Source organism: Centruroides vittatus, unplaced genomic scaffold, assembly GCF_030686945.1.
Source record: "Centruroides vittatus isolate TY-2023 unplaced genomic scaffold, ASM3068694v2 contig_1052, whole genome shotgun sequence".
Lineage (NCBI taxonomy): Eukaryota > Metazoa > Arthropoda > Arachnida > Scorpiones > Buthidae > Centruroides > Centruroides vittatus.
Window position 1 is genome coordinate 44,732 of NW_027120681.1, and position 11,494 is coordinate 56,225.

At 37.6% G+C, this 11,494-nt stretch overlaps 1 protein-coding gene across 1 annotated transcript; it reads right to left on the reverse strand.

Moving 5' to 3' along the window:
* Positions 1 to 6,364: 6,364 nt before the first annotated feature.
* On the reverse strand, positions 6,365 to 7,978 carry LOC136971706 (uncharacterized). The gene has a single exon (XM_067266187.1). It carries the CDS (start codon positions 7,976 to 7,978, stop codon positions 6,365 to 6,367), a length of 1,614 nt encoding a protein of 537 aa, XP_067122288.1.
* Positions 7,979 to 11,494: the final 3,516 nt, after the last annotated feature.

Genomic DNA, 11,494 nt, shown 5'->3' on the forward strand with positions numbered 1-11,494 from the left:
TTCGATAAAATATAAAATATCTTCAACGAGAAAATTGTCACCATAACACTTCAAAGTATAACCCCGCAACGTCCGAATAACTCCGTGATTTTTCCTTTTTTTTTTTTCCGCCATTTTGAAAGCTTGTCCCTCCCTCCCCCCTTTCTTTAATGGTTTCTGTATCCAAAGTGGAATTTCAATACTTATCGAATATTTCGGAAGTACTCGAAAGTCTCGTCGCTAAGTTTCTTACCGTAGAAAGCGAAATACCAAAGCTTAAAAAAATACTTTAAAGGATCTTATAATAGAATATTAAGTGAGAAAAACTTACATAAATCCATTAAAATTATTATTATAGATAATTGAAGGTATATTATACGGGGAATTTTTTTTAAAATTAAACAAGAGAAACACGTGTTATAATTTCACTTCAACGTACTGAATATTTGAAAAAAAAAAAAAAAAAAAAAAACAATTATATAGGCCTACACACATACACACACCTATATTGACACTAGTGCTTTAACTACGTTCCGTAAGGGCGTAAATTAAAAGAATTTAACATTAATTTATACTCACCTGTCCGTTGCGATGATTCGATTCGGTTATTTTTGCAATTAATAAAAGGAAAAACCATAACAAATTTCGTTTTGTCATATTTGAAATGATTTTCTTTCTTTCTTTTTTTTTTTTTATAACGAATTTAATCGAGCGAATAACTCGTTATTTGCTTAAATTCGTGAAAAACTTTTCCTTGTTGGATCGACAACAAACGATCGATGTCTCGGGTTCCATCAACCAACAAACGAAGACCATTTAGATACTTCTGTCACGTGACCGTTTTCCACCTCTTAGCATCGAATGCACGTTGACAGTTTTTTTTTTTCCTCTCCTCTTCCCCTCCCCCTTCTTCTTCATGTTAACATGCTCAAATATGTGCAAAACACGTGTTATCTATAGACCGATTTGGCATAGAAACTAAAGCCAAATATCCATTTCTCCCCCCCCCCTTCTTCTTCTTCTTTTTCACAATGGCAATTAAAGTCAATTTTAAGAACGTTATCTTTAAGATTCGAATTTCTGTTTAAGTAATTTTACGACTAATTTTGTTTAATTTCTAATTAATTAATTATCGATCGATAGACTTAATTCTAAAGCTTGCATATTTGTTTTTTTCAATCGACAAGACCCAAATTTCGGAACTAACGCCTCATTTTTCTCTTAATTTAAACGAATTATTAAGCAATTTCGAGGGAGGAGGAGTCCCCAAATCCTACACGAGCTAGGAATTTTTTTTTTAAATATAGAAACATTAAAGGGCCTTCTCTCCTTAGGCCCCATACCGAGCCTTATCTAGAACACTAAAATATCCGTAAATAAGGCCACGACTTTTGTACTTTAAGTACAGAACAAGGCTTCGGTTTCGTCTTATAAAAAAGAGGGGGGGGGTTTAGAAGAGTTTTAAAATTTTTATAAATTATCCCCTAAAGTTTCCTCGAAAATTAAATAAATGAAAGAATGAGAAAAAGAAATTAAACTGTGACGTCGAATACGAGTTTTATCCTCGTAGGATAGCGAATCTCAAGGTCAATAACTGATATGGGAAGTCGTGTCACTGATCTCGCCCATTTTGATAAGAATTTCTTCTTGAGATTCCGAGAATCACGAAAATTACTGGTGTTGCACCTGCTAAAGATAAAATAAAATCCCCAATTTTACTTGTCACTTAACCGAGTTTTTGTATTCGTTTGATAAATTTAACGGGACTCACTCTGCGTAGTTTAAGTGTATATAACTTGATAAGTATAAAATAAATTATAGTATTTAGTAAAACCATTAACTGTCGGGACCGCCGAGAGCTTGTGTGGGGCCTGAGAGTAGAGAGGGTCCTTTGGAACAGTGGCGTAGCTAGATGGGTGCGGTAGGTGCGGTCCGCACCGGGCCCTTGGAAAGCGATAGGCCCATTACGGCCCCAAAATCACAAGAAAAAAAAGACCCGAAAAATTTTTTCGGGAGCCCACAAATCTGGTTCCGCACCGGGACCGGAGAACCGTAGCTACGCCACTGCTTTGGAAGGCCACTTTTGCCTTTTTTTTTTTTTTTTTTTTTTTTTTAACGAATGGAATATGTAGAATGTTTCTTTATTAATAAAAATGTTTATTTATCTAATAAAAATATGGGATGTAATCATTGTGGAGCCTTAAACTTTCCCGAAACTTAAAAAATCTCCAGCTTTATCCCCTTTTCGACGGCCCTGTTAACTATGGTTTCGGATAGAGCCGTCGAAGGATGTGAAGCTGGGGATTTTTCTCTTAATCCAAGAGAAAATTTAGGGAAAATTCCCAGCTTTTCCGTCACTTCGCCCAAAAAAAAAGGGGTAGACATCACTACGGGCTAGTGATGACTACCCTTTTTAATGCAGAGTAAACCTGTGTAAACCAGAATCGCACGCTTATCGGATTATATATATATATATATTTCCGTTTTAAACAGGTTTTTACCGTTTAATTTTATGAATTTATTACGTGCATTACATAAAAATTCATTCGTATAATGTATTTATATCTAAATTTTGATAATTTAGGCATTTTGTTACAGAATGCATTAAGATTTTCATCTGAACATCTGCTCGTTCGGAAATTTCGAAAGCATCTAAATACCAGATGCAGTTTTCTGAGAACTGAAAGGAATTCGCGAAATAAAAAAATAAATAAAATAAAATATAATCTAATTAAAATGCTTCATTTAAGATATTTTTCTTAGTTTTAATAATTTATATCTACTTAAGAGGAGCCCCTTTCGCCCCTTAGAGGATCCCCCCTCTTGTTTTTATGGCTGCTGTTTAGAGGTGGCCATCGTTGGAGATTCTATTGTGTTTTAATTCGAAGATGCTATTCTTTACTAGTATAGCATATATGTATAGTATTATAACTATAGTATAGTACAATATAGTATAATTGTAGACAGTATGGTACAAATGTAGTATAGTACAGGATAGTAGACCTACAAGCAGTAGATGAAAACTATACAATTGCTTAGGGGCCTAGAGGGAGAGGCTAGAGAACAAAGTATACATTAATATCGGTATTCAGAAGGGCCCTGAAGAGATCAAAAGTTCACACAGGAAGGCCTTTGTATGGACCCTAAAATTTGAAGTTGTTCCGCTGCCTAGTACTATGTAGTAAAGTATAGTATAGACTAATTATAGGGAGGGATGGGGATTGAGAAAAATACTATACAGGTGAACTAAATAAAAAACACTATTTCTGATCTGTAAGGCTAAATATCTGCATCCGTAGTTTCCAGTATAATAAGTCCTGTTAATATATAAAAAAAAGTACTAGTATACAAGATAAATTTTAAATTACAATAGAAAGGAGACAAAGGCATAATAATTAAACGGACTGTCTGCATTATACAGGTACTCAAAAGTCAAAAGAATGGATAAGTGACCTGTATATGAAAATATAACGTATTTTTTCAGTTTTAAAACAAAAATATGCTCTTTCCTTATCTATATATTACTTATAAAGCTTAAAGAAGAAGGAACTGATAAATGGCAGAATAAAAATTTAATAGGTCTACATTTTTCTGTATTTTCTTAGCTTTTAAATTATATCAATGGACAGAGTAAGTATTTTATAAAAGAATTTTCCCTGTTAGAAAGAAGAATGTACAGTACATTGTAAAATATAAAAGCTTACGTGACTTTCGATGGTTAAGATTACGATCTTCTATTAAAGAAACTTAAGAATTTTCTTTCTTTTTTTTGTAATAAACAAACTGTAACCTGTAAGATGCGGAAATGGATAACCTACTCAAAGAAGATGGATAGGGTATTTAAATATAAACCTGCAGAAATTATGTACTTAAATTGAATTAAAGGGGGGGAATACAACTAAAAGGTATTTTATTTATCATTTTGTGAAGAAAATTAAGCATGGAATTGTTTCTATTTGGGTCTACAGGCTTTGTTTTCTTTTTGCTTTAAAAAATACAGTCAAATCTCCGAACAACGGCCACTGACGGGAATATAAAAGTTGTCCGTTGTTCGGAGGTTATTTCGCGTTGCATTCTGTAACAAAATAAATAAATAATAAGGTTCTTCCGAAAAGAAAATGGCCGCTGTTTAGAGGTGGCCGTTATTGGAGGTTCGAATTAAAATGTTTATTGTATATTCTATTATATACTTTGTTAGATCATTACTTTATCAGTGTTTTAACGATGTAATTCCTTCAGGTAATAACCTCCATTCCTATTCTGTATTATCGCACGTTCTTCTTCAATGTAACGTTCGCTTATCTGCTATGTAGAGGTCTTTCCTTGAGTAGTATAGAATAAGTAGTTGTAAAATACCTTCTGAAGTTGGAGAAAAGATTGACGAAAGAGGCCCTCTCTATCCGGGGGCCCCCATACAAGCGTTTGACGGCCCTTCTTTCAGTTAACACCTAAATAGGAGCCAACCATCAATCATCATCGTCAAGAAAAGATGATAACAGAGAGCCGTGAATCTCTTTTCAAGTGGCCGAATGGATAAAAACACTGAAGTAGTTGGTCATGGGTTCTCACCTCGCCAACAGGTCAGCCACGTGGAGTTTTCCGGGTTTTCTTCTAAATAGGGGCCATAAAATACCTCCCGGGAGGCACTACCCTCGGTAGATCGCCCATTTGTCGCGCTGCCGTATACGAATAAAACTAAAGAAATAAAATTAAACTGTATTTTCTGTATATATGTCGTATTGCATGCTGAAATTTGCCATTTTAAGAAGTGGCTGGGCAGAGACGACTTTTTATTAGAGGCTACGCCTCTGCAAAAATTATGTAAAACAGTTTTAAAATGTATATATAATTTTTTAATGTTTAATGATCTTTTTAAAAACTCTGCTCTTTTCTCCTTGTGGGCACTAAGAAGGTCTTTTTTGCAAGCCTATTATAGGTTCGGCCAGCCCACAATAGGGCGGTCGGATGCCGAGGGACAGGCCACAACGGATTATCTTCGAAGAATTCTAGGAATTTTCGACCCGTCCGGTCCTCCAGAGCGGCGCACTGCCACCTTAGCCGCACGGCCATCCGGCCTGCGATATTTGAAGCGTGCAATGCCGTAAGGCTTTCACATCAATTCAATTTCAAAATACTTGAGTATCGCATGTTCAATAGACTATTAAGTCATAAGCCCACCGCTCCTGGAATCCTGGATTGAAACTATCACACAACTTCCTAGAATTTTTCATGGCAGAATACGCCGGGCCTCCTCATTTACCATTCGGCCACCTACATTGTGGTCTTTCGAACCCAAGATGGATACGGGAAATAGTCTTCTTAGCACCCTCTGCGTGAAAAGAGCCAAAAATGGAAAAAACCTTAAAATTTAACCTGTAAAACCCTGTAAAAATTGCTATCGAGGACACGTATCCACGAATCTTTTCGTTGCACCATACAGAAGTGCGAAAATATTCAGCTACTTTCTTTAACGCCATGTGCTAATAAGCTGTAAGACATCAATTAAAATACCTAGTTTCGTTACACAGATAAAAAAAATAGACATTCGTTTCAACATCTTCAGAAACCAGGAGTGCTTTCAGTCATAAACTGCCTTAATTACTTCGCTAGTGATAAAATTTGCTTAATGCTAATTCGTACTTATGGGTTTAGAGGACGCCAGTCGGAAATTGCGATCAAAATCGCGCAAAATCGTACAATATGCAAAATACTGTACGTTTTGTACATTGTAATAGTTTGCTCTGTTACAAAGCCAATCGAGACAATCTTGATTCTGATTTATATTTTCTTCCAAACAAAATACCGGTGCAATTTCTTTTCGCCCGGGCTAGACAAAGTTTTCGATACTTTGACAGGTCTTTAAATAGTTACTCTCGGACAATTCAACTTTGACGTGGGAGTTTTATGCGTTCTGTGGTGGTCGGGGGCCGTCAGAAATTTGATTACGCAAGTTCAGGGTAGGGTCCTGCCACCAGGTGTGATTTGCCGGACACACCTCCGATTTAGACAAAAACAAATAGTTAAGGCGCGAGGGTAAGAGTCACTCCGAAGTCCAGGAATGAGCCTCTCGGGAGGATGAATGCAAAGTCAAATACAAATGGAAAAGAAGTTCATTATCGAAAAAAGAAACAACGTACCGAACAACGTTATAAAATCTGATTTAGGAATTACTATGTACTGTACACTGCATTACTACAGACAAACTACTTCAAACAACCTTTACTCTGCAGTAAAATTAATTCTTTAATCTAACGTTTTCGGTTAGCTTTACTAACCCTCTTCAGGATTGCCAAAAAAATCGTTATTTCGAAAATTACGTTCGAAAAACTCTTTACAATTTAGAATGTTTTTAAACTTTCCGGCTGCGCAATCTCAGATCATTCTTTCACAGCTGCATACCGGCCGCTCTCCAAGCTGAAGGGATTCGATATGATTCTTTAAAATTAATGCTTTGTTCTTTTTCATTATACTTGTTAATACACCATGCCTCCGTATATTTAAGTTGCCTTATATTTGCCACTTTCTGTACAATTTTCGCATTGTCCCAGTTGATAGACACCTCGTCCGGATCCGCTATCGCATAGTTGGCTAACGCCGTAACTGGTTGCCTGCATCTTACATTTCTTTTATGCTCCTCTAACCTTACTGCCAGCGATCTCTTCGTGGCCCCTATATAATACAGCTCCGTACTCCTCCTTTTATCCTGCACTGGTATTCTGTAAACCCCTGGAATTTTCATTCTGTCTATGGGCGCTTTGTCGTTCCGTAGCAACTGAAATATAGTAGGGTTCCTCCTGTATGCTACTTTTTTATTCTTCTCTATTCCTATTCTTCTATATATGTTGCTTAATTGAGCTCTATACTCCATTATGGTAAATTCTCCCTTTTCTTTACTCTCGTTATTACCTTTCTCTATTTCCTGCACCAACCGTTTTATTTTGCTACTCTTTACTCCTACATTTTCTGCTATTTTCTTGATGTATTCTACCTCTCTTCTTGTGTCTTGCATCCTGCTACAATGCGTGTACGCTCTTCTAAGCAGTGCTCTGAAGACTGCCAACTTGTAGTTCGTCGGGTCATGGGAAGCCCATGGTATCATCTCTGGAATGTACGATGGTTTACGATACACTTTAGTAGTTATTTTTCCTTCTTCCTCCACTTCTACATCTATGTCCAGGAAATGTATTTTTCTATGGCACTGCTGTTCTATTTCTAGTTCTAGCCCGAAGATATTGTTATTCATATCTCGACTGAATTTTTCCACGTCTGGCTTCTCGTTCCATATAATACATACATCATCTACATATCTTGCATACAGCACTATTTTTCCTTTATATTTATGCAATTTGCTACTTTCCAGAGATCTTACTACTAATTCGCATAATAACTCTGACACGGGGCTACCCATTGGCACGCCCCTATGTTGCTTGTATGTAGTATCTTCAAACTCGAAGAACGACGAAAAAGTGGCTAAGTGCGCCAATTCTAGTACTTGCCTTCTTACTTTTGCTGCATTTTCTACTTTTTCTAACAAAAAATCTCTCAAGTGCCCAAAACACGGCTCCAACTTTACCGATGGGTACATTGCCTTAAAATCGAATACTGTCATGTAGCTTTTTTCGTTTAATTTCAATTGCTTTAACTTCTGTATTACCTCTACTGCCTGCGTTACGCTATACTGATGTGCAGGCATGTTTATCATAATAAATTCTTTGAGCTTTTTTTCTAGCAATATCGTAGGAGCAGAGCGCTTATCTACCACCGGCCTTATGCTTTTTCCCGGTTTATGGGTCTTCGCAAACCCGAACAGTCTTGGAACGGCCGGGGAGGATACGATAATCTTCGTCATTCGCAGCTGCTTAGCCAAAGCTGTCTTACTAAACCGTTTTACTCTTGCTTGCATCTGGTCTACAATCTTTGGGTGCGTTACCGTGCATTGAGTGTCCTTTATGTAATCTGCTAGCAGTTCTTTATACGTGCCCTTCTTCATAATTACCATGTTTTTAGACTTGTCCGCCCTTGTTAGCACTACCTCATTATCATTCATCCATTTTTTACTTTCTCTTATATTTTTCCATGTCTTGTCCTGAGTTTTTCTTTTACATTCACTGTTAATTTTAAAAACCGTTCTCCATCTGAATGCCTCTTTTTTGAGCTCACTGAGCCCTTCCAACGCCTGCTCAACATCGGGGATAATTCTTTCATATCATAAGTAGCATACAGGAGGAACCCTACTATATTTCAGTTGCTACGGAACGACAAAGCGCCCATAGACAGAATGAAAATTCCAGGGGTTTACAGAATACCAGTGCAAGATAAAAGGAGGAGTACGGAGCTGTATTATATAGGGGCCACGAAGAGATCGCTGGCAGTAAGGTTAGAGGAGCATAAAAGAAATGTAAGATGCAGGCAACCAGTTACGGCGTTAGCCAACTATGCGATAGCGGATCCGGACGAGGTGTCTATCAACTGGGACAATGCGAAAATTGTACAGAAAGTGGCAAATATAAGGCAACTTAAATATACGGAGGCATGGTGTATTAACAAGTATAATGAAAAAGAACAAAGCATTAATTTTAAAGAATCATATCGAATCCCTTCAGCTTGGAGAGCGGCCGGTATGCAGCTGTGAAAGAATGATCTGAGATTGCGCAGCCGGAAAGTTTAAAAACATTCTAAATTGTAAAGAGTTTTTCGAACGTAATTTTCGAAATAACGATTTTTTTGGCAATCCTGAAGAGGGTTAGTAAAGCTAACCGAAAACGTTAGATTAAAGAATTAATTTTACTGCAGAGTAAAGGTTGCTTGAAGTAGTTTGTCTGATTTAGGAAATTAACTTATTCCTATCTATAAAACGGGGGAACCTAACGGGGGATATCCGACTCACAACATACCAGGAAAAGAGTTGTCTTCCCCTCTTTCTTTTCGTCTTCTTGTTCCTTTACTTGGTCTTTCAGTAGGTCGGTTGTCTCTTTTCTGGTCAAATCTCCTGTCCAGCCAGTCCAGGCACAGGCCCTAAAATGGATAACAGGCAAGCACTGGAATGTAAACTCTAGAAACAGAAAAATTATATATAAAGCTGCCATGGAACCCGCAATACTGTATGCCATTCCGGTGTGGCATAAGGCATTGGATAAAACGCATGTAAGACGACGACTTCTCTCGGTACAGAGGAAATTTGCCATTCAAATCTGCAAGGCATATCAGTAGTGCTGGCCGGTATCTTACCCATTCATATTGAGGGTAGAGCCACAGCCTGGAGATGGCTTATTTCTAAAGGCATTAACATGACACAGATCAGCAAAAACATTCCCGATAAGGACAAGGAAGACACTGACAGAGGAATATTGGACATCACAAACTACATTCAAAACCACGGACTGGATATAACGACAACGTCAACAGAAAACTACAGCCATCCACATGATGAGCAAAATTACACACTCAACCTTACCTTCGAGCAGAGTACTAATATCGGGGCCACATGGAGAATATTTACGGATGGGTCGAGAAGTGAGAAAGGCACGGGTGCAGGAATGGTGGTAATGAACAGAGAAGGTAAGACGAGATTCCAGGCTTACCTTAAAATGGCCCCACATTGTACGAACGTTCAAGCGGAGCAGTGGGCGATAGTTAAAGCAATTAAGCACATCTAGGACAACATTCATATGTATAAAGGCTCTATAGAATTCACAGACACAGACAGTCAAACATCTTTGAACATCCTTAAGAACAGGAAAAAGCATACAGGCCTTTCACTCGACCTCATCAAAGCGGCAAACGAATTGGGGAGAATCAGAAAAATTCATTTTAACTGGATACCCGCTCACCAAGGACATTCCGGGAATGACCTCGCAGTTAAATTAGCAAAAAAGGCATGCCAGCTAAATGGTGAACCAACCTTCACGAAAATACCTCGGACTTGGCTCAAAAACCAACTCACAAAACTAGGAAACAACATGTGGCAACAGGAATGGGATACTGTGCAAACAGGAAGGAAGACATACGCTTTTATTCCATTCATAAACTCACGTCTCACTACCCGACACTATACCCCAGACGCCGAGACGACACAGTGCCTCACGGGGCATGGCAACTTTGCCGCGTACTTCAACCGTTTTGGCATACAAACAACAAGCACGTGTAATTGTGATAATACAAGTGAGGGCGATTCGGATCACCTCCTTTACTACTGTCCAAAATACGAAAATGAGAGACTTTCCCTCATAAGAAAGTGTATCACAAATGGACTAAATTGGCCACCTGACCCCAAAGATATCTTCAATAACAAGGAAGTGTGGCAAGGACTTAAAAACTTTGTGCACAAAACTAAGGCTTTATGTAATACTTACAGCAATGAAACTATATCTTAGTGTTCATGGGCTACCAGGGCACAGCCCTTGTTGAACACCGGTTCCGTGGTGAATAACCACTGGTCACAGTATTGTATATATAGATACAATTAGTATGTAAGAAACACAAATAATATTAAGCTTTGCTTTGTACCTGGTATTCTGTAATTGGTGACGCTCTACAAGTTGTATGCTCGTACGAAAGCCTACCTCTTGTTTTAGTAGGCTTTTCACCTTTTGTCAATTGTATATTCGATATTGTATTGTATTCTATTTGTACCCTACTGTTTTCATCGATAAATGCGATGCAGGCGCTCTTGGGCCTCCCACGTCTTCTTTTTCACACTTTCCTATCCCCCTTTACTTCACACTTCACATATCATGCCTTCTCTTCTTTCAATTTCTCAGAGAGCAAAGTCTGTTACAAAATACAGATAGTTCTACTTACTCTTTAATAAAATGTAAATGTAAATGTCCAACCAGTCCAGTCAGTCTCAATCCCCTCTCACTCTTCCAATTTTTTTTCACTCTTTCAATTCTTTCTCACTCTCCCCATTCTGTCTTACTCTCGTTAATTTCATCACTTCTTTCTATTTTTCTTTTGTTTTTGATCATACTTTAGATCCGGAGGAAGATGAGGTAATTTGTAAAATGCATGATTGGTCATCTAGTGGTCCTCTCCTCTCTTGTCAGTAAAGAATGATGTGTGTCCATGTGGCATGGATAGCATACTATCTGTCATATAACACCGTCAAAAAAGGAGGAAACGACGCGCATCCCCTCATCTTTTCCTTCGGATGTTGTGAGATTTATAACGATTAATTGATAAATTTTTCGTTCTAATTTGTTTCTCTAAATTATTTTAAGTCGATATTACAAAAATTTTGGAAAGGGGGGTCCCTAAAATTGGAAAAATAGGCGAATTTCCTTTACACCTTTACTCGATAGATAAACAATTAATATATAAACAATTTCGGTGTTACGTTTACATACGCATCTTCTCTTCGAGATGTGGGTCTAAAGGGCGTCTTGTGTATAGCTAGCTAACAGTCCCCCCCCTTTTTTAAAAAAACAACCAGACAAAGTAAAAAGAAGGATATAAAATAGAGTTTAGAATACAAAAAAAAAACAATTTCTAACTGATTAGAACTAAAATTATGCAG

Coding starts and splice junctions, on each gene's coding strand:
- LOC136971706 (XM_067266187.1), bottom strand. CDS start 7,978: ATGGTAATTATGAAGAAGGGCACGTATAAAGAACTGCTAGCAGATTAC.